This window comes from Cygnus atratus, chromosome 17 (assembly GCF_013377495.2).
Source record: "Cygnus atratus isolate AKBS03 ecotype Queensland, Australia chromosome 17, CAtr_DNAZoo_HiC_assembly, whole genome shotgun sequence".
NCBI lineage: Eukaryota > Metazoa > Chordata > Aves > Anseriformes > Anatidae > Cygnus > Cygnus atratus.
This window is the reverse complement of record NC_066378.1, coordinates 4393805-4416062: the sequence shown is the minus strand read 5'-3', so window position 1 is coordinate 4416062 and position 22258 is coordinate 4393805. Positions and strand designations below refer to the sequence as shown.

At 52.1% G+C, this 22258-nt stretch overlaps 3 protein-coding genes across 6 annotated transcripts in view; 1 reads left to right on the top strand and 2 right to left on the bottom strand.

Moving 5' to 3' along the window:
• Nucleotides 1-1051, top strand: part of SPPL3 (signal peptide peptidase like 3) — a 60107-nt gene extending 59056 nt beyond the window's left edge. For 2 of the 3 annotated variants that reach the window (XM_035556725.2, XM_035556726.2), the window contains one exon: nucleotides 616-1050. The gene's annotated coding sequence lies outside the window, so the exon portion shown is untranslated. Of the gene's footprint in view, nucleotides 1-615 lie in introns of all 3 variants that reach the window. The other variant, XM_035556724.2, reaches the window with a different exon arrangement.
• A 3412-nt stretch (nucleotides 1052-4463) lies between these two features.
• ACADS (acyl-CoA dehydrogenase short chain) lies at nucleotides 4464-10162 on the bottom strand. 2 transcript variants are annotated; one of them, XM_035556729.2, is made up of 10 exons: nucleotides 10070-10162; nucleotides 9709-9872; nucleotides 8014-8163; nucleotides 7693-7804; nucleotides 7134-7285; nucleotides 6683-6853; nucleotides 5992-6129; nucleotides 5630-5725; nucleotides 5364-5420; nucleotides 4464-4951 (listed from the first exon to the last, which is right to left on the bottom strand). In XM_035556729.2, the coding sequence occupies exons 1-10, from the start codon at nucleotides 10119-10121 to the stop codon at nucleotides 4799-4801; spliced, it is 1245 nt and encodes a 414-aa protein (XP_035412622.1). In that variant the 5' UTR covers nucleotides 10122-10162; the 3' UTR covers nucleotides 4464-4798. The 2 variants fall into 2 exon arrangements, with proteins under 2 accessions (XP_035412622.1, XP_035412621.1); XM_035556728.2 differs by having other exon boundaries at nucleotides 5364-5725; nucleotides 10070-10159.
• A 3370-nt stretch (nucleotides 10163-13532) lies between these two features.
• Nucleotides 13533-16964, bottom strand: UNC119B (unc-119 lipid binding chaperone B). Its single transcript, XM_035556653.2, has 5 exons — nucleotides 16712-16964; nucleotides 16167-16280; nucleotides 15538-15649; nucleotides 15128-15300; nucleotides 13533-14215 (listed from the first exon to the last, which is right to left on the bottom strand). The coding sequence occupies exons 1-5, from the start codon at nucleotides 16920-16922 to the stop codon at nucleotides 14103-14105; spliced, it is 723 nt and encodes a 240-aa protein (XP_035412546.1). The 5' UTR covers nucleotides 16923-16964; the 3' UTR covers nucleotides 13533-14102.
• Nucleotides 16965-22258: the final 5294 nt, after the last annotated feature.

Here is a 22258-nt window from a genome sequence, read left to right as displayed (position 1 = left end):
AGGGGACATACGTACCTTCTGGCCTTGTTTCTTCAGCCTGGCCAGCTGCACATTTTCTCAGCTCAAGGATGAAACTATACAAACTGCTGGGTCCTTTGGCTTTCTGAGGGCGCTCTAGGGCCTAGATTCCCTGTCCCTGTTGGGTCCTGTTCATGCCTTCTTGGTTTTACATTTTGTTACACTCCTTCATTAAATACTTGATACAAATTCGTGCAGTGTAATCTCCAGCCATCTGCTCTTTCTTGTGAAAAATTGTTAGAAAGTATTTGACTAATAAAAGCTTTTATGTAGGACGTTAAAAGGATACTGGCAATAAAAAGTGATTGACGCATGTGTGTTTATAGCAAAGTTAGGACAGGGACCAGAATTGAGAAATGCAAAACTGTTAAAAGTTCTGGAGCCAGTTTTCTGCTGTGCCTTTGGGAACAGTCAGCTTAGAAATGTCACTTATTCTCTCTTGAAGTTTTCCCTAAGGTCACACCCTTAGTCTTGAAAAAGATTTTGAGTTCAGAAAAGACCTGGGACTGTTTCACCAGCCAGTGCAGATGAAGTATTTTACAACACTTCTATACTTTTACAATACAGGCTGGTAATTCTGTGTCTGTGTTGGCCCAGCAGGAACAACCTGTGAAGCCTCGAATCTGTGCCCGGACCTCTGCAATATCGCATGGCGCTGCCTGCACAGGCTTAGGAGCACATCGGAGTGCCAGCACTGCGGTTTCCATCGTGTCACACCCAGAAGCCATTTGTGGAGATGAATGTTTCCTGTCTTGAGCATGTGGGTATGGTGTGCTCTCAGAGAGAAGGGGAAGGAGTCGCTGAAGCAATGAGGAAACACAAACTGACTGTTGGGTGGCTTCCCCAGCTTAGGGTTGACCCTTTTGGGGGGGAAGGGGATGCACAGCTCCCAGGTATTTTTGTACAAGTAGTGAACATGTAGAATTTGATATTAATGTTTAGCTAAACAGCAGTAAGCTGCATTTTCATTCAAGTTCTAACACTGCCAGATTTTCTTACCTCTATTCCATTTCTTCTTGTTATTCTTACAAGTATTTTGCCTTTTAACTTCAGCCTGTCTTTCACATTTGTTATTTTTTAAGCCATCCATGATCCCTAACAAAACCAGAATGTGTGATTGTGTTGTCCGTGCTATTTAATGAGGGCTCTCCAGTTAGGCAGAACAAAATTTAATTTAAAATCAAAATTAATTGTCCTATTTTTCTTAGCAGTAACGCTGTCAGAAAAGACCAGTAGAAGTGTTGTGGTGTGAAAGCAATACTGCAGTAACTTCAGCTGAGTCCCAGCAAAACATTTCATACACTGCTTAAACATGGAAGGCTGAGGGCATTGCTTGGTTTTGTGTCTAAGTTGTGTGAAGCTGACAGAGGTGAGCCCCATCCCTGTGCTGGTAGGAATGGAGAAGTCTGAGAGAGGGCTCCAGGCTCCGGCAGCTCCTTGGTGCCACGCTGGGCTGCAAGGCTGGGCCAGGAAGGATGTGGCTAACGCCTGTGCTCCCCAGGAAGAGTTCTGTGCTTCTCCCCTGTGTGTACTCAACTGTGACGGCCCAGAAGAGCTCGTCTTCTCCTTTAGTCTGCTGAGAACTCATGAAGGGATTGTGAGCCATATATATATGATACAAAGTGTGTCAACTCTAACTGGTGGGTGAGGGGAAAGCAGCTCCCCATTCCTGTAACTGTGTTTCTTCTGCTGAAGAGTTTGTGTTAGGGCTCCACAGGAACTGCTGGAGCAGGAAATGTCAGACAGACCTGCTGCCACCGTGTGATCAGTCCTCCTGCCCTGGAAACTGGTCTTCAACTGGTGAGTTTTTAATCTCCAGCTGGAAACTTCCAAGGTTTCTCCTGCTTCATTCCCTGCAGTCTGTGTTGTAACTGATCTAATGTACATTTAGACCATTTGGGGGGCAAAAGTGTCCTTGAAAAGTGCAGCTGCGCCTTTCTTTCCCATTCTAACTTGCATGTGACCCGATTTTCACATCTTGGTGCCTTAACTTTGCAACTTTAGCTCAGTTTGTAAACTGACAAAAACTTTCAGCTTCAACCTGAAATAGAGCCTTTTCTGAAAGGAAGCCTGGCCCTGCCTACCTTTGCCAGGGGAGCGCTCTGTCTGGGGGCAGCTCTTTGTAAGAGCTCTCTATTTAATGCTGCAAAACTTGTTTGTGTTTTGCTCTCTCAGCAGTTCCCTTCTGTAACAGCCCCGAGGAACAGATGCACATGTGTTGAAGCCAAAATTACCTGACAGCAGCAGAGAGGAGTAAGATCTCCGCACCGTGCTCAGGAAGAAGCCAGCTCTCTGGGAGCTCTGTGGAGGTCTTTGTGTTTAGTAACAGGTAACTGCGCTGTTTAACCCAAAACATTGCTGAGAACAGTGCTCTGAGACATGTTACAGATCCCTGTCTGAATCTGTGGCAGCAGGGAAGGTATTGGAAAAGCTTTTGTTTGAAAGACTTTGCACCCTTGCAGCATGTTTGTTTGTTTGTTTATGTAATAGCAAAAGGGAACTCTGTAAGAGGCTCTGAACACATTCCTAGGCTCATGAAGCTGATTGTCACACTGTACCTAGACCAGTGATTTTTGACCAGCTGCACCCTTGCTGTAATTTGATGATGTGCAATGTAATTGATTACAGACTATGGCAGAGGTGCAGCACTCAGCAAATTGGCATCAACTATGCAGCTGGTAGCCTCAGTTAACATGTTCGCTAGGTCAGCCGTCATGCTGATGTCAGAGCCAGCAGGAAGCTTGTTAACAAGGCACACAGCGTGCTCTCCAGTTCCCAAAGGTGGGCTGTGGTCACAGGTGCAGCAGCAGGGCTCCCTTGGAGCAGGCAATTACTTGATGCTGCCCCTGCGTTCTCTGCAGAAGGGCCACAGGGATTCTGGTGCATGCAGTTTGTAGTTTTTAGTGGTGTGCTGATGGTTGAGATGTTCACAGCTGATCTCCTGCTTTGGTTGGCCACTGTGAGCGTGCGGGGCAATTCCACTCTGCTCTGAAGAGACGCAGCAGTCATTTAACAGGGGTAAGTGAGGGGGTGTGAGGGGGAAGAGGCACAGGCTGAAAGCAATGAAGGTGTGGTAAAGCAGAGCTAAGAGAAGCAGCGAGATGAAGAGAAGCAAAACAGCAGCAGGTGCGCCCTAGGAGTGACTGTTCTGGTTCACTGGGGCTGCAGCTGGACCTCAGTGTGTGAGGTCAGAGAAGTCGAGCAGGGAACAGTAATGGTGCAGTCCCAAAGTCCTCCCTTTCTTGCAGCAACCAGGCCTGCAGCACCTGCTGCAGCTGAGGGGAAAAAAAAAACAAACCACAGCCTTGTGTAAAATAATCTCACTTGCTCCTCCACAGCCATGCAAACAAGCCTTCCAGTGATACAGGCAGAAAGCAAGCCCGAGGAGCGTCTCATGCCTAGAAGCCTTTCATAATTCACAACATAGGTGAAATCACTGCCTGGCTCAGTTTCTGGTAATTGTTGGGTCTGAGACCTACGAGGAGCAATGCAAACCTTTGCCCCAACATGCCATTGCCCTCTAGTGCCCTGCAGAGGTATTTGTGTTACAGGGCCCTCTGCACTAGCAGACACCCTCTGCAGCTCGAAGTGGTGCAACTGGTGTGCGCAGGCCAGGGTGGTTTACGCCTCGATCTCATGGGACTGGAGAAACTATTCTACAGGAACTCACATTTGAACTAAAAAAAAAACAAAGTGGGGAGTGGTGGTCCTTTAAAAAAAAAAAAATCAGGTTTTATTTGTCTTCTCTGCTCTCTTTTATGTAATATAATCTTGCTGTTTTTTTGGCTTTTTTTTTTTTAATTTGCCACACAACTTACACAAATGACACCACAGGAGAATAACCATTTACATCTAGTGTACGCATTGTTTGGACAAGGGTGTGGGCCACACAGGTTGTGTGGAATACATTATAGACTAAAGGCTGTTACTGCCACTTCATGCACGTTCCTGTTAGATAGTTGTTTGTGGACTAAAAGCAGGCTGGGGAACATTTATTGTCAGTTTCTTGTAAGTATGTCTCAGCCATTGCAGCTTTTCTATACTTTGCTTTTACAGCTACAGCCATAAGGGCCTGAGCAAACAGGCTGAGGGCTGTGCTGCGCAAGATGGGTTTTTGTTTTCCTTACCTTTGTTTTTACACCCACACACGCAGCATCACAGCCTGTGTCAGAGCCCTTTGTGTGTCGGCAGTACCTGTGGCCTCCCCTCTAGCTCCTCGCCTGCTGGAAGTGGGGAACAGTGCGCTGCTGCTGCACTTCTTGCTATGGCCTGCGCTGCACAGGGAGCCCACCTCAGAGCATCTCCCACCTGAAATTCCTTATTCCAGCAGCCAAGGCAGCTTAACCTGCAGCTTGGGACAGCACAGGGGGCACATCCCAGTGCCTCGAACCTTGGCGCTGGGTATCACATACCACGTGTGACAGAGCCTCACGAAGGAAGCAGGAGGGAAGTGCACAAGGATCGCAGCTGACTTTACTGAACAGCAAAGTCACTCGCTGTGCTACCACAGAAAAACGCTCTGCTAGGAAAAGGCCTGTGCTCGCCTACACACAGGGTGCTTCCTCCCTCCTGCACTCAGGCCATTGCTTACCAACCTAGATAGGGCCGTCCATGCACCATACTTTGTCCAAAGAAGAATCAGCACATTTTTAACACGAAGGGCAGTTAATCACTGGTGAGGAAAACTTCCATCATTGTCCTCCTTCATGAGGGCCAAGACTGGACCGCTGTTGTGCACCACTAGGAGGCACTTTGGGGCAGCGTGGTGCTCTGAGGGTCTTCAGCCACGGTAAGCCTTCAGCAGTTGACCTGCTATCACCAGTCTTTGGATCTCGCTGGTCCCCTCGTAGATCTCAGTGATACGAGCATCGCGGTAGTGACGTTCTGCTGGCATCTCTGTCACATAACCCATCCCACCCAAGATCTGGATGGCCTGAAACGGAGGCAGCAGGTTAAAAAGGCAGCGGGTTAAAAAGGCAGCAGGTCAGTCCCAGGACTTTGTTCTCCACAACCCCCATAAAAGGAGCTAATCCTACTGCGTGCATACCTGGAGGGGGCACATGGGGCTATTACAGTTGCTGAGTAAACAGGATTAGAGCTGGTTGTAACAGCAGTGACAACCCAGGCAGCAAATGAACTACTTCAGGGGTAGTTGTTAGTTCTTCCATGGGCAACCCAGGTTTTTTTATTTTTTTATTTTTTAAAAAGACATATTCTAGCAAAGATTGAATCATCCCCTACCTTCCCCCCCCCCCCCCCCCCCCCCCGCCCTAGGAACTTTCCTCAGCTTGCTGTGTGAAATGGGGAGGGACCACAACCCAGCTTCCAGCATGCTGTGTAGTTACCTGATGAGCGATGTTTGTTGCAGCCTCTGATGCCGCCAGCTTAGCCATTGCCGCTTCCTTCGGGGAAGGAAAACATCACTGAGGATGCAGCGATCACAAAAAAGGGACACCCCAGTTGCATGTTTAACCCACCTGCCGGTGGTTAAACACCAGCAGCACTGACTGGGCACGAGCTCAGTGCAGCACTGCTGTACATCACACGGGTTTCTTGCCTCCAGCCTGTGTCCAGAGCTGTCACAGCTAGACAGATGGAAGGGTGACAATACCTTCGTGAAGGGCTTCCCATTGTCTTTCAGCATCGCAGCTCTCCAGGTCAGCAAGCGCGCCCCCTCCAAGGCCACAGCCATATCTGCTAGCTTAAACTGCAACGACAAACACTGCCTTTGGCCGAGGTGGCTGCCTCTGCCTGCACGAGCACATACACCAAAGCGTCCCACCTCTGAGGCCAATACTACTAGAAAAGGAGCGCCTCCAGCTTAACAGTCTGTTTGAAAACATAAACAATTACCTCGCTTACCCCAGTCAGTGCAGCGTGCGCTGTGCCCCTGGAGTGAAGTCCCAGTGCCCACACGCATTTTCCTGCCAACCCCAGCAATGTGAGCACCTGATGGGTCAGGCTACCTCGTACCTGGATGGCCTGCAGCTTGGTGATGGGCGACCCAAACGCCATCCTCTTCTCAGCATAATCCACAGCACAGTCCAGGGCTGCCTGCGCTATTCCCAGCGCCTGGGAGGCGATGCCGATCCTTCCTGCATCCAGAGTTTGCTGAGAAAGACAAAATATGTGTTAAATCAGGTCATAACTGACCAAGTGGTACACACAGACACACATACATAGACGCACACGCAGATGCACAGACAGCCACAGACGCGCGTGCCCTGGCTCTGATTTCATCCACCTTTAGAGACAATCCAGGGCATGCCCTGTGCACCCAGGACAGCTCTCCTTGGCCAAAATATTTAGGGAAAATGCAAGGTTTTCCCTTAATCTATGCATACAAAATGGGAGGCTAGAACATGGACAGATGAGAAAAATTAAACTAAAACCATCCCTGCTCACACCATCAGCATCATTCCTCAACCGGAGAACTGCCACGCTGGGTCTATGAAAAAAGCGCTGTCACGGCTCTGTGGTAAATTCACCGAGCTCTGTGAATGCGGTCTCACGTGCTGCCCAGAAGGGGCTATGCCTAATGTTGCAGCTCACACTGGCAGCTCTCATCATCATTATCCTAAGTCTGAAAGTGGATTTGGAAATGGCCAAGCTGGGGAACTACTGCGTCACACAGCCACAGCTGCAGCGCTGAGCCACGTCTTACCATGGCGATTTTGAAGCCCATTCCCAGCTGCCCCAGCAGGTTGGCCTTGGGTATCCGACAGTCCTCAAAGATCAGGTTGGCTGTGGAAGAGGCTCGGATGCCCAGCTTGTCTTCCTTCTTCCCCAGCGACAGCCCCGGGGTTGGCATGGGAACGAGGAACGCGCTAATGCCCTGCAACAGGAGCCAGACTCTTAGGAATGGTGACAACTTTGCACCTACCTGGGTGTCAGCAGGCTTCCTGCAGACGTTTTTTTTCCACAGGAGCCGTGGGAACAGAAAGAAGGGGAGGGCCGAGGAAGTACAACAAAGCCCACACACATCAGCCCTGCCCTGTGCAACGCCTGCACAGCTCGAAATACCCTGCATAGCCCCCCCAGAACCCCTTCAGAGTGGTGCTCCCATCACTTCCTTTACTCCCAAGTTCTTTTCCCAACCGACTCGCAGAACACACCTTGTGCTTCAGGGATTTATCCGTAGTAGCAAACACCACGGTGGCCGAGGCGTCCCAGGCGTTGGTGATCCAGGCCTTGGTGCCATTCAGGACCCACTCGTCACCATCCAGGCGTGCCACTGTGGATGCTGCTCCCGCGTCGCTGCCATTTCCTGAGCAAGGCAGCACAAAAACCCTTCAGGCGATCAGCGGCAGCCTATGGTGCAAAGCCAGCGCCTGCCTGCAGCCCTGCTGTCAGCTTGTGGCACCACCCGGAACTGCGTGGTGTCACCACTGTCACTACCACCCCGCCCACAGTGGCTCCAAGCAGGAAAGGGAAAGGTCAGTGGCAGAGATGCCGCCATCTCCAGGGCTCTGCTCGCACAGAAGGGATGAAAGTTTTCAGCGTGGACTGTGTGGTGCCACACGTACCTTGGGCGCTGAGACTTCATTTAAATGAAGTGTTATAACCCACCTGTCTGCAAACTGTTTAGGTCTGTCAGACCTAAAGTCCATTCTAAACCTGACGAAGGAAGGTTACCCTACGTCCTTTGCAACAGCACGGGAACAGTCACATCACCTGGCTCACTAAGAGCAAAACATCCGATTTTATCCCCACTGGTGAAGGGAGCGATCCACTTGTGCTTCTGTTCTTCAGAACCAAACTTGAGTATTGGCCCTAAATACAGAGACTTTGAGAATGGAGAGCTGAGTTAGTGCCTGCTGAAGGTATGAGCAACCTATAAACCCCCAAATATCTCAGTGCTCCCCAGCACACCAGAACCCACCACGGGAACAGCTCCCATTTCTCCCGTTTCTCCCATACGCCCCTCTCCAACCACCACCCTGGTGCTGGCTCAGTTCCAGGCCTGTCCCTCCGGCGCAGCCCCGAGGCACTTACGTTGTTGACGCTGACAATGACGCCCGTGGACGCGCAGCCCCTGCTGATCTCCTCCACCGCGATGGAATAGGCCAGGTAGTCGAGGCCTGCGCCTTTGTACTCCTCTGGCACGTCCATAGCCAGCAGCCCTAAGCCACCCATCTTCTTCACCTGCACGGCGAATGGAGAAGTAAGGCGCTCTGCTCCCCCAGTGTCCCAGCAAACACATCATGCAGACAGACGGCGATAAGGACAGGCCATGGCAGGGCTACACACAGGTGAAGATGTGCTAACTCCTGGTGAAATGGGAATGTGGCTGAGCAAACAGGGAGGTGTCCCTAGTGACTTCGACAAGAGCTGTACATGGTCATTGCTGGCTAGGATGAGCTCCTGCTCAAAGGAAGGAGCCCTCTATAGATGAGATAGGCAGCTACAGCCTCACCAGAATTTTCTCAGCCTCCCACCAACATTTTCCCCTCACGCTACCCCTGTCGGTTGGAAGCCCTGCATGGGAAATCTAGCTGATAAAAATCGTCAGAACTTTACCTTTGAGTCTGCTGTGCTTCAGCCTAGGACTGCACAAGGAAAGAATTTTACAGAATGAATGACCCACAGAACACTTCGCAAGAAGACAGTTTTTCATTCCCATTATAGCCAGGTCTCACTTTCCTGAGAATTTAATTGCTGGTCACGTTCCAAATTATTCCAACCCCACCTTCCACCCCTGGCTAAATTCAGAGCACTGTCTCACTTACATCCATCTCTTATTAATACCTGGCAATATACAAGAGAAAAACAAGCTGTCCTCTATTTTTGTATTTAAAATGCAATATAACAAATTTAGCCCAATCTTTTGGTGTTGCAGAAGTAAGTGTATTACCAGGCTCTGCTTGCTTTAATACAACCTGTGAATTTTTAAACAAATGTTTTTCGTCCTGTACAGACACCCAAAACACTCATCCTTCACTTCAAATCCAGAAGAAGGATGAAGCAGCTAGTTCTACGCATGTTGCTTTATCTTAATAAATGCTGTTTACAATTTGAATTTTCCCCTACGCATTCATGTGAAAATGTTCAAAATCAAATGTAAAAATCTCAGGTAAGACCAGCGAAGTAAGATGGCAGTTGTTTCTTCCTTAGAACAGATATGACTTTCCTGGCTATCTTCCTTACTCCTTAACAGGAAGGAGGAATGTAATAGAAGGAATACAATAAAAGGAATATAACAAAACTTGCATGCCTCTGACACTGCTTGCTTGGAGCCTTTTGGCTAACGTAACTGTTTATTTTTCTTGGGCTTAATATTTCACCACAATGCAATAGGTGCATCAGTCTGCTCAACACAGCACAGACTTGCTGCACTGATTCGCACAAGCCACGGTTTGAGCAGCACCCCCATTTCTTCACAGCCCTAGGGGATGACCAACATCTGCCTCCTGACCTTTTCTCTCCACCACCAGAAACGTGCTCAGTTCTCCTAGGGCTCCTCACTACAAACCACGTTATGGCTACGTACATGCAATAAAAGCGTTTCAACAACTTGAGAAGGCAGCCTAACGAGCATTTCCTGCTATGAAGTACGAGCTGCAGAGGATGTTTCGTGCCAGAGAAGCCCAGGAACATCTCTGCGCGCTGAGCACCAAAACAGGCGGCGGTACTCGTGCTAAAACGCCCGTGCGGGTTCTGCTGCAGGCCGGGGGGCCGCCCGTCACGCACCTGCTGTGCGGGGAAGCGGTGCTCCTTGTCCAGCTGGGCCGCCAGCGGCATCAGCTCCTTCTCGGCGAAGTCGCGGCACGTCTGGCGCAGCATCAGGTGCGTCTCGGGCAGCTCCACGCTCTGGTACACCGTGTGCAGCCGCCGCAGCCCGACCCAGGGCAGCGCTGGGAGCGGGGCAAGGCGTGAGGCGGCGTGAGGCTGCCCCGGCCCGCCGGGGTGACACCGGGGGGTGACCCCGGCCCGGCCCGGCCCGGCCCGGCCCCAGGCGGCGCTGCAGGGCCCGACCCCCCCCCCTCAGGCCCTGAAGGGCACCGGGGCACCCCCCCCGCCACCACCCTCCCCCCCGGCCCCTCGCCCTCACCCCGGGGCGCGCCGCGGGCCAGGGACAGGCCCGCAGCCATGACCGCCGCCATCCCTCAGGGCAGCGCGCACCGCGCATGCCCCAGATGCCGAGGGCGGGGTCGGCTTCGCGAGAGGCCCCGCCCCCGGCCCCGCCCAGCGCCCGTGGAGAGCCGGGGGGGCGGGGAGCGGCCGCGGGGCGGGGCGGGGCGGGGCGGGGCCCCCCAGGCGGCAGCAGCCCCAGGGCCGCGCCGCGAGCCCCGCCTGCTGTACCGGCACCGAGGGGCAGCAGCGCTGCTGGTCGCTCCTCCCTGCGGCACAGGAAGAGGGGCAGGACGGGCGGGCACCGTCCTGGGGCTGCGCCCCCGAACAGCGCAGGGAGGGCGGCGCTCAGGTAGCACGGGGCACAGCCCGCTGTGAGAGCGCACGGGGCACCGCCGCCAGCCGAGGGTGAGGTAACGCGACACGGAGCTGAGAGCTCACCGCAGCTGGACCTTATTGCTTCGCCACCGCCACTTCCCTCGTTCATTTCTAGCTTGTAACCACTTTATTCTTCCCAAACCCTCAGGCAAGCAGGTAAACGTCCTCGAGCACCAGAGGGCAAGCTGCTGTCGATGCTTCTCTGCAGCGAGAAGCCTTGAAAATCCTAAGGAAAGCACGCGGAGGAAGACGCTTCCTACCGAAAGCAGGGGACAAGGACAGCGGTGCCCAGCCCGTGACAAGGGACACCTTCCTTCACGGATATTCCTCAGTCAGTCCCGAAACAGCTGTCCAGAAAGTTCGCTGGCACGAGTCCAAAGCACTCGCCTCAGAAGTGCGAAAAAGAGGTCCTGGTCCTAAGAGGACAAACACCGGAAAGATTTAGGATGTGTGGGTTTGGTCCCTTTGTTAGAGCGGAGCACAGCATGATCCCAGCCCTCTTCTTCCAACTCGGCACAAGTGACCTGAGAAGCTGCCTGCGCAGGTACCTGTTCTCTTGCTCAAACTCCGCCTGACATTAAAGCAGCTCCCTCACTGTCAGCACCCGGCTGGGACCGTTCACCTGACAAGGGTGAGATCCTACCGGAATTCCTTCCTAGCTCACTGGCGTGGGAAGCTTTGATCCATCGTTACAGCATCAGAGCACACAGAACCGAGGGAAGATGCTCTGTTAGATCACTTTACCAAAGACATCACCTCTGCCTCAGGGATGAGTTCAGAAATCCCTGACCTTTTGGATTACAATCACCCTTTCCGGTGCTGGGTTGCCCTCTTCTAGGGCCTTATTTCTGCAGCATGCTTTTTGGGCAAAGACCTTCTGATCTGGCAAAGCAAACATCCATCTAGAAACTGTCTGAGGGCTGCTAGCGCTGCCTGCAAGCCTCCTGGTTTTCCTCCCGTTTTCCTTTCCTTATTGCTGAGTAGATGATACATTCACCAGTGGGAAAGCCACTGCCTCGATGCTTTTTTCTCATCGCGACTGGCTGAGGTAATGATTGCCTAAGACAGGAATCAGCTTTCCTCTAAGCATCCACGCCGTATTTATGCCCGGCAGGGTGCTCAGGCTGGCCAGTGGCACTTCGCAAGGCAGCGGCTAGATGGCAGCCACGGCCCTACAAACGCTCCCGGCCCCGCAGAGCTGCCTGCCGGCCGCCCGCGGCTCGCACAGGTCGGTACGCGCCCGTGCAGCAATTCCTGCTGCTCGCTCTGGCAATGGTCTGTCTTCCTCTGAGTATCTTTACTCGGTGACACGGAAAACAGACGGGAAACGTCACATCCATAAGAAAAGCAGTTTGCTTCATACAGAAAACGAGATAAAAGGAACATCTAAAGGCACCTGGATTTATACTACGTAAAAATTCAGCTCAATATGCTAAAATGTCCTGGGAACAGCTAACAGCCTCCTCTGACCCTACCTGAGCAGCTCAGAATGCTCCGGGGTGGAAAGCACACCTCTGGGCAGCTCTGCCTTGTCACAAGCAAATATTCTTCCAGCAGAACAAAAGTTTCCCATCTCAACAGCATGGCATGAGCCCGCCTAAAGACAGCTGCTGCAGGAGGCACCTCAAGCTCCACTTTTACTAACCCTGAAATAACTAACCAAGATCCCCTCAGTGCCCTTGGAGATGCTGGAGCGGAGCGATGGCAGCAGAACTGTTCTTCGTCTTTCAGCCACACAGACCTTGCCCCTCCACATTCCCAAGACGTTTGTTGTGGTTGCTCATGATTAATGCTCCACCCAGAACAGGTCATTTGTTGTGGTTAATCATAATTAAAAATCCTTCCCAAGAGCTGGAGATTCTTTCGTGACTGCCACCCCACATACTCTCACTGCTTACGCTGCTGCTCGCTGATCCTCTGCGCCAAGGCTCCCATCGTTAATCTGTGAGGTAAAGGCAGCGGCTTCCTATTGCTGTCTACGCATGAACAGGCTGTGATGTCCACCCCAATTCATCCTGCTAACACAGGACCTACGCTGAATCGGCCTTAACACAGCAGGTAACCGACTGTATCTGCCAAGGGGCTACGTTTCAGCTATCTTGGGGAACGAGTGGAACTAAGACCAGCAAGTGTCTCTAGTCCAGACACGACCTAACTCCCCGGCACAGCAGGCAGGGCTGGCCAGCCCAGCAGAACCACCAGACTTGAAGCAGAAAACAAGCAGAGAAGGGTTTTGGTCACTGAGGTTCTGCATGGTCAGGAGCTGGGCACCAGCGCAGTCACTGAGAAGCAGAGCTCTCCTCTACCCAGCGCACGGTGCCACTTCCTATCGCCAGATCCCAAGCGCTGCTGTGGAGACACCCTCTGGTCTGGCAGCCACTAACTCAGCAGGAGACTTCCTCAAATATAAATAAGCAGCCAAGTACGCAAAGCAGTGATAGGAACTCCAACAATTAAAAAGAGAATGTCAGTTCTCACGTTTTGGTCATTACGAATCCCCCTCTGTAACACTGAATGATTTGACCTGGGGTTTTTAGCTTCTAGTACCTCAGCAGAAACAAAGCAAATGGTAACAGCACCGTCTCTCCTTCCAGCACCTCCAACATTCAGGTTTAAAAGGTTTAAAAATATTCAGGGATCGAAGCCTAGGAAGCTTTGCTTCTTAAGTGTTTTTCAAGTGATTTTCCCCATTCTCCCTTTCTCCTCTAAGCCCCACTAAACCGACACCTCCCCTGCACCCCAGCTAGACTGACAATGCGCCATTGGTCCAAAACCAATACATTCCGTAGCAAGAGCCAAGAAACCTACGCAAGGGGAAGCAAGAGAAATGATAAATATACTGAGATTAAATTCAGCTCTAAGGTTGACCCTTGGGCTCCAAAATTCAGCTATTTGCTTGCAAAAGCTCAGACAGAAATGCTATCAGACTGACTCAACGACCGAACTGGATAAAGCGCCTTTTTTTCCCCCATCTCTTCTCCCCAGTGATATCTCTGATCGAGCCATTCCCAGGGGGCTGCTCAGACCCCTGGATATAGAAATAAGATTCCTGCATCACTCAGAAGCTGAATTAGTCTCTTATTTTATCTTTCCCACTGGAGAATATTGGGATGCACCCTAAAAAGCAACCTCAGCCATGCTACAAACTAAACCACTATGCACGGAAGAGACGATCTATCCAAGTGAAGAAGAGATCTGCTCTTCAGGTGTCAGTGGCTACCCAAAGGGGGCAAATTGTCCTGCTAAGAAATAGCTTACCCGAATAATCTGACCTCTTGAAAGAGGGTAGTCACCCAATAGGTGAAACATCAGAAGCACTAAAAGTGCAACCTAAGCTACAAAAACTGTAACAGCAATAGTTTTCTAACAGTGCCTCTGATCCATAACCTAACCAGGGTACCAGAAGGTATCCAGAAATGGAGAATGACAGAGGCTGGATATGTTAAGAGTGGTGGATAGTGAAGCGTTGCAGGGAGAGTTCCTTTACTTTTGGGAGCTGTCTTCTTTGCTTCATGTGTTCAGCCTCACGCAAGAAAAAAAGGTTTGACAAGAAGCCTTGTTGCATGAGACAGCTCCAGTCCGGTCCTGGACATCTGGAATGGTAACGGCAGCACGGCATCCACGGACACACATGATTACTGTCCTCCGTTGTACGCGTAATCGGCCTTGTTGTGCATTATCAACTTGTTGTCCACAAAGTAAAAGCTGTCTGAGCGGGTCTCGTATGGATTTTCAACCATCAGACGGACTGTGAAAGAGAAAGCTCAATTACATTCAGCAGCCTGCCGCACTCCAGTGGACAGCACGAAGTCAGAATAAAAAGGGCTCTGCCACTCTGCTGGATTTACCAGGCTGATGCTCTGCCCTATCCAAGTAAGAGAAGCAAACCACACTGCTGGGCACGCTTCAAAGGCTCCAGCCTGCTCTTCCTATTCCCAGGACAAGCACTGCCAAAAGCAAACAAATGGGTGGAGTAATCTCTCACAAGACATGGAAACTGTCAGAGCCACCGCTAAAGCAAGCAGCGATCATTGTCTGTAGGCAGAGAGGCTGCAATCCGCAAATAAAAGCAAGTGGCTGCACTCCCCACGTGTACACAGACGCGGTGCAAACACTGCGCCTCCTCCCGCGGCCAGGCAGCCACAGAAGGGCCCACACCACACGCCCCTGCTCTATCCAGCCCCTGAGGTCAAACATAGCCTGCACAATGTGTATTTGCAGAGATCTTGGTCGGCTCAAAAACACACCTCTCAGAGAAAAGCCAGTTCTGTTCCAAAGCTGGAGGCTCAAGCCGTAACAAGCAAGTGCTGAAAACAGCCGTGTGACTACTGGGAGAACCCTTTTTCAAGGTTTTCTTACTTTCTGGACTACATTGCCGGGCATTAGGCACAAAAGCCCTGTAACTGACCAATTCTTCTTGCAGCCTGTGACGTGACAGTACAGGTTGTCTTAGGCTTTCATTCCAAAGGTGGAGAATTTGCAGCACAAATGTGTGACTCAGGATTAAACACAGCCTAAACAAGGAATGTGTACCTACTTACTCCTGTCCCTCCATCCCACTCACAACTCTTTGCACAAGCAGAGAGAAAATGAGAAGGAAAAAATGAGCACATATGCATACACAAACAAAACAACTCAGTACAGAAAGGGAGGTACTTACTAAGGTCTTCTGAGAGCTGAGGGAATTCATAGATGTGTTCGCATGTGTTCCTGCTACTGGGGATGCAGAAGCCAAAATCAAAGTCAAAGTTCTTCAGCAAGCGATCTCGGAAGTAATGTCTCTCAATCATTCGAAAGTTTGACACTGGCTTTTCTCCCACTGTAAATTCCACTCTGTAAGCCACAAGTAGGAAAAAAAAACCAGCTAAGACAACCTTCCTCTCTTCCTACTGAGAAGAACAGAGCCTTTGACCCAAGACTACAGAAGAATCCAACAGATCGTTCCAGAAAGAGACGCTTAGATATTCTTAGTGCAAGACAGGTTTTCTCTAGTCCTTGATTCTAGTTACAACAGTCAGTGACACTACATAAACATCTCATTCTCCCCTCTTTTTATGAACTCTTACTCACGTTGCACCAACAGTCCGAAGACGAAGAAACGCTGGGGTGAACTGGTAACGAACAAAGCGGCCTGCACTAGCATCAAGTTCACTGTTGTCATCTTCACCCTCATCGTCTTGCTCTAGAAAATGCACCAGCTCAGAGTTACTCTGCCAATAGCATACATGTAAAGTAATACTGGCTAACAGGAATATCAGGACAGCCTTGCTATTACTTACGCATTGAACGTGAAGATATTTAAGAAACGGTCTGAGACTCAAACTAGCACTAAGAACTACAGAGAATATCTGATAAGACGGCTGGCTCAGCCTTGGTGGTTCCGGAGCTAAAACCGCCCTCAATCTCACAGGATATCCCCCCCTTGTAATTGCCAAAACACGTGTAAGAAACTCTGTGCCCCGGCTAGCCAACAAGGGAAGATTCGCAGCTGATAAGATTTCCCCTGTCACGCTATAATCACATTTTTATGACAAAACTAGGAAATTTCACAGCAGGGGAAAACTCAGTGTTGAGGTAAAGGAAAGGGATTTAGTCACCAGGACATACTGAAAGACTTTTCTGCTTAGCATGAGCCCTGCACTGCAGCTTCTCAGTTCCCTGAGTCCCTCTAGCCTCTTTGCGATGTTAGGATAATATACCTGAAGCAGAAGGCTTCGCAATTTCAAACAGCACTGTTCCAGTCTCGAGGTCCCGGATCTTGAACCTGGTGAAGTCAATGTTGTAAATGTTGTCCTCAGGTTTGCATAAATAATCTAGAAGAAAAAGAAAACACGTACTAGCATTTCAAATGATCTCCGAGTAACTAGCAAAGGAATTTTTTTTAAACTAGCCCTTTAAGGTACATACTGCAAATTGTTTTTTTCAGAAGCTTCAGGCAAGCAGAACAAAACTGAGGCTAGAAGAAACAAAAGCGTGCTAGGTGCCAAGGAGAAGAGCAAGAAAGGAATCTGGTCAGAAAGGCAGAGAGCAGCATCCCAGAACAAAACCAACAAAAAAAACCCCACACAACTTTCTGAAAGTTGTAAGAGAGCCGCGGGCAGAAGCGGGCAATGCAGCCCCGGCATCCCCGGTCCCCAGACGGCAGCGGCACCGAGCCTGAGGGGCACGGAGCGGCATGAGGGGGCCCCACAGCGCTGCCCCCTCAGCCCCTCACAGCCCCCAGCCCCCCTCAGCCCTCACTCACTCTCCGTCACCCGGCACAGCCCCAGGACGTGCTCGGGCCGGACGGTCTCCAGCGCCAGCAGTTCGGATTCGGTCCACAGCGTCCCCGGCCGCGGCGCCGCGTCCCCCGAGCCTCGGCGGCCCCGCAGGCGGCTGAGGGCTCCCCCGGTGCTCGGCGGCGGCTTCTTCTCCGGCCCCGCCGCCGCCGCCGCCCTCGCCTTGGAGCCGCTCATCGCCCCGCCGCCGCCGCCAAGATGGCCGCCGCCGCCCGCGGTAGCTATGGGAGCGGCGGGCGGCGCTGCGCGGGTCAGAGGGCGCGGGCGCTGCCTAGCAACGCCGAGGGGGTGTGAAGCTAAGCAGGGCCCGCCGCGTGCGCGGCCCGGAGGGGCGACCGAGAGGGGCAGCGTGTCCCCCCCCCCCCAGGCAGTCCCGGCACGGACCGGCCCCGGTCCCGGTTCCCCAGCCCCGGTCCCCCACCTGCTGGGCGGCCTCGGCACGGTACGACCCGGCTCAGGGTACCTGCCCCCGTGGCGGGAGCCCCTCCGTCCCGGAGCTGTGCTGGATGGCGCTGGGGCATGCCTCAGGGAACAGCCTGGAATTATCTAGGGAAATAAAAATTATCTGGGGCAATAAACCCCAACCAAGTGGGAAAATAAAGCCACTGAGCAGGCAGCATGGCCCCGTTTCCCTGGCACAGGGCCAGCAGCACCACAAGCCAGCCCCCACAAAGCGGGAGCTCCCAGGCCTCGCCGCAAGGGAACCCACGTCTCGTTAATTGAATCACGGCCCGGATCCCGCAGGGCTGCGGGTTAATTACAGAGAACAGGAGGCCTCTGTGCTCCGGGGAGCCCTGCTCCTTCTAGGAAGCGGCAGCACGCACTCTGCTGTGTGCCGAGGCTGCAGGCCCCGGGGCTGCGGGGACACGGAGCCCCCAGAGCCCAGCCAAGGCTCAGTGTGCAGGGGGTGACTGGGAACAGAGCAGCGGTTAGCGACGTCTGCTGCTGCTCATAAGCAGCTACTGCCAACAAAATGCTCTTTCAGGAGCCTGCCCATGCCAGTGCTCCCAAATCCTCCTGGCAGGGGTGGGTTCAGTCCCTCCCAGCTGCCAGCAGCACCTCAGAAAAGGCACAGGGCCGCTGTGAGAGCATGGGGCCAACACCCCTCGTGCCTCAGAGCAGCCGGGAGCTGGCACCCCGGGGAGGAACGCACCACGGTCCCTCTGCTCCACCTACAGTCCCTTCCGACTGCCGTCGTTTCAAGCCAAGAGCGGGGCAGCTTGCAGGCAGATGGTGTCTCTGGCGCTCCTGAGGCGAGCAGGGAGCAACGAGGTCGGCAGCAGTGCTGTTAAGAGGATGCTGCAGAGCACGGGTCATGCTCCATCGCCCCAAAAAGCTGGGAAGGTGGCAGCAAGTCAGTGTCGGATGAGGAGCAGCAGGGATGGAGGCTCTGCTGTAGGCTCAGGACTGCAGCGGTGCCGGGGGGCATTGAGCTGCGAGGCAGGAAGGGCTCCCCCTTCCCCAGCGTGACAGAAGACCAACCACCTCATCCGAGTGACAATATAATTCTGTTTATTTTCCTTTAGCACACTGCTGGTTAAAACTGCCAGACAGTAGATTTCAGAACATTCCCTCAACCAAACATCCTGGGGAAATTAAAAAATAAAACAGCTACCGTGTACCAAAAATAAAATAACCCACCCCCACACCCGTCTTTTCCCCAAAACAAGTCTCTGCAAAGCCAATGCAATCAGAAATAGACATCTGTGCTTTTCACCCAGGGCCCAAGCTTGCTGCAAAACAAAACTAAAAAAAAAATGTCACTGCAAGTTGTTATAACACAAAGCAATGGACAGTAAAATAAAAAAAATCCTCCTCCAAAATCCTTCGTACTGGTGACAAGCGCAGGTGGGGATCCCTCCCCACACTGCTTCAGCCTTCACAGACAGCTCAGACCTACAGCTTCAAGCAGTTTGCGACGTGCCCTTGATGCCATCGGCACAGGTCACGGGGCCAGCTACCAACATTAAAGACGCTACATCCACGGCACCCGAACGTTACCGCTGGAACCAGGCCAGCATCTCACCGTCCTGGCCACTGCTTCCTGGCACGAAGTGCAGATCCCGCCTCTGCTCCTTCTTTCTCCAGGGCCGCTTCACCAAGCAGGCTGGTTTCTGAGTCGGAAAGCCCTGAACACAGGAAGTCCCCCGTGGAAGCCCCAGAAAACACCAGTCCAAATTCAGCAGCCAGTTTCCAAATAATGTTGCGCTCCAGCATGGGAGCTAAGACCTGTTACAGTGTGACAAACGGCCGCGGTAGGACAGGCAAACACATCCTCCCTGCATGCGACTAGGAACAACTCCAGGGCAGAGACCTCACGTTTCCTAGATTCACTCACCCCAGTTAAACTGGTTCAAGCTGTACTTTGCCCCTTGCCTTGAAACCTCCATCGCACAAACTCTTTAGCAGAGACCTTTGATGTTTGCAAAAGATTATTCACATTTTCTAATCATCCAGCACTGTTTCTAGGAGGGAGGAAAGCACTTCTGTTTGTTGTGTGTTTTTTTTTTTTCCTTTTTTAATTTTTATGTTTTTATTTTTAAATAAAGCACTTTTTGGGAAAAAAATCAAAACCTATCAATAACCTGCAGTAGCGTCCCACTGATCAGCCTAGGGACAGTGCTGCCACATCCCTCCCCCTCCCGCATCTTCCCCCCAATCTCCAAAAATAGTATTTAATATACAGCAATAAACTCTGAGCAAGCCAGAGTCCCGGAAGACATGGACCTGCTTTCACCTCTCCCACCCAGCCCAGCACCGTTCCAACGTGCTTGCTACAATGCTCCTGGGACGAATCCCTTCAGATCCAGGGTGAAACGCACGTGCTCCAGCCCCGCTGGGCCAGCGCGCAGAGCAGGGACGCAGCACGGGAGGCCTATTCCACGCAATCACATCTGAGCCTTCACAGCCCCAGCCCAGCGTTGTGTTTGTGCCGTTGAGAATCCTCAGCTGAGCCTACGTGGGACTAGCCAGTGAAGACAGACTGGTGCAACCAGGCTGACGTTAAAAAAAAGCATCCTTGAATTGTATTAGACTTTGGCATTTGTTGCAGAGATGCAGAAGCGCCAGTAGGTAAATTAGCTCAGCGCTGGCCCAGCTCCCATTTCCCTTGGATTCTCAGGAAGGATATTTCCCTCCCCACCGCATAAGTGCATGAAGCAGACACATCTCTCCCACATTTAGGCACCAAACACTTGGTACTTCGCAGCTGCTCAGAATCTGGCTCACATCAAGGGCTGAAGCTGCTCTGCTGGTCCTCTCCCCTCCTCCTGCTGTTTTCCATCAACAAAAGGCCTGTTCAGCCCAGGCTTCCAACACATTTCCCTGGCTGTTGCAATTTCAACTTAAAGGAAGGCCAAGGGACAAAGCACGGGTTCCTGCTCCCTGTTCAGACCCTAGTGGGGCAGGGGAAGCCCTCGGCAGGTGAGCTGGGGGAGCAGGACCCCCCAGCCACGCTCAGCAGCTCTACGCACCGCACGACTACCAGGCCCCAGCTGTGACTCACTCTGCTCCGAACTGCACAGACACGCAGGCACCAGGCTGTCTACAAGTTCTCCATCCTGCCTTCAGGAGATTCCTGGGGGAGACCAGACCTGAAGGAGCCCTTCCAGTTCTTCTGTTCCCTGCGATGTTTTTTTTTTTTTTTTTCCACTGGCCTCAAGGGCTGGCACCAAAGATACTCGCCTGCAGTTCTGGGCTTCAGCTGTGACCTCCGGAGCTGGCACCAAGGGACAGCGAGACAGTCCCCAGCTGATCACAGGGGCAGGGAACGCCTGTCCCTTGGGGGGGAAAAAAAAAACAAAAAACCACAACACAAACTCAGAAGCTCCTTAAAAAGAGAAGCTTCTTCAAATGGACTTTTATTCAAAGCCCGACACAAAGGCACCAAAAAGACAGGAATTCATTTGGCTTTCTGCTCCCTGCCACCTGGGATACTCAGAAGGGTCAGAGCTGCTGTTTCAGCCACGCACACGGACGTGGGAAATGGCCTGGCCTAAAGACATGGAAGCTGAGAGCACAGACTGTGAGGCAACTGCCAGCTGCGCCCCTGCACGCCCGCGGCAGAACAGAGGGGCTGATGAAGGGCAAATTAAAACAGCACTGCCCTGAGGCTGGATGCAGGCCCAGAACATAACCAACAGCATTGCCTCCCCTTTAATAAGGGGAAGCTTTATTCACATTGCCCTATCTGCCCCTCTCTACACAAGTGCTCCAGGAACTGAGCCGGGCTCTGTCCTGATGCAGGGACGGGCGCTTCAGCCACCTGCTGCTGGCTGGAGGCAAAGCACAGCCAGGCTCATCTCTAACTGGCTTCAGTTAAACACTGCCTCGGATATTCCCTCAAACACCCGCGCTGGAAGCTCACAGCCAACCCAAATGTCTCCTTCCTGGAGCCAGGTACTTCCTTCCACCCATCTGGCCACCTTGCAGGTGCCAGGCAGATGACAAGGGCAGCCAGCCTGAGCGCGCCGCTCCCAGCGAGGTGCTGACTGGTTATCCCGTGTCCTCCTGTGTACCCACGTGCTTTGTTTGAAGGCTCCTCCCGAGTCAAACCTGGCAGAGGGGACAAAGAAAACTGCTCACAGCACCACGACGGGGTCAGGAATGCCCCAGTCACCCAGAGAGCTAACATCAGCTTTGCAGCAGCGACAAAAGTGCAAAAATCAGAGCCAAAATGACTAAGCTGAAGCCAAGACTGAACTATTTCTCCTCCCTATTCTTATTCAAATGAGACAAATTCATCTGAACTGAGAAACTAGAAGGCAACAGACCAAACCCTGCACAGCTTTGCCTCAGGGTGCCGGTGGCACCAAAGAGGTGCCCTGGCTGCCAGGAGAGGCAGGGACAAACCACCCTAGAAGACCTGGACACCTACACGCACGTCCCTTTTCTCATGCTGTGCAAGCTGCAGAGATCACTGGGTAAGCCACAGGAAGCTGAGTGATTCCTTGCTTTGAGGATGCTCAGAAAAAAAGGCAACCTAAAAGGCCTGGAGGAGAACACCTCCTTACAGAGGATCCTGCTTTCAAACCCAGGTTCTTTGCTTAACAAATTAGGGCGGTTTATGCTTCTCAAACTGATAAAGATCTAAATGTCTCTGTGCTCCAGTTAGAGTAACCCAAAAAACATCGGGGAAGTCTTTGCAGGCACTGTCACTAAACAAAACAGAGCTCGCGCTGAAGGCTCATATAAGCACTAGGATTTTAACAGCAGCTAGAAGATGAAGCAGACAGCTTCAAGCCTCTTCATCCTAGGGTTTGTTCTTCAGATCTGCTCTCTAAAGCTTGCCTTTTCCTTCCAGCGTGGCAGGGACTTGCACTTCTCCCAAACTCTGGCTGTTACCACTCGTGTGACTGGAGAGAAGCTAATTAAGGTTCAACAGCTTGCTTTTTAGCTCCCTCAGAATTACGGCCAGGCCCATAGCAGTGACGAATGCTATCAGAAAGCTCAGTGACACTGCTGCAGATACCAGCACAGTGACACCTCCCCTAGCTCCTGTTCCAGGGCCCATG

What these genes read in the sequence shown, in the direction of transcription:
- UNC119B (XM_035556653.2), bottom strand. Translation starts at nt 16,922, where the DNA reads ATGAGCGGCTCCAAGGCGAGGGCGGCGGCGGCGGCGGGGCCGGAGAAG. An exon ending in TGCGAAGCCTTCTGCTTCAG is followed by an intron (nt 15,650 to 16,166) that starts GTATATTATCCT and finishes TGCATTTTCTAG; the next exon opens with AGCAAGACGATGAGGGTGAA. An exon ending in CTTCGGACTGTTGGTGCAAC is followed by an intron (nt 15,301 to 15,537) that starts GTGAGTAAGAGT and finishes TGTGGCTTACAG; the next exon opens with AGTGGAATTTACAGTGGGAG.
- ACADS (XM_035556728.2), bottom strand. Translation starts at nt 10,121, where the DNA reads ATGGCGGCGGTCATGGCTGCGGGCCTGTCCCTGGCCCGCGGCGCGCCC. An exon ending in TCATTGTCAGCGTCAACAAC is followed by an intron (nt 7,805 to 8,013) that starts GTAAGTGCCTCG and finishes CCATTCTCAAAG; the next exon opens with TCTCTGTATTTAGGGCCAAT. An exon ending in CCAAGCTGCAGGCCATCCAG is followed by an intron (nt 5,726 to 5,991) that starts GTACGAGGTAGC and finishes TTGTCGTTGCAG; the next exon opens with TTTAAGCTAGCAGATATGGC.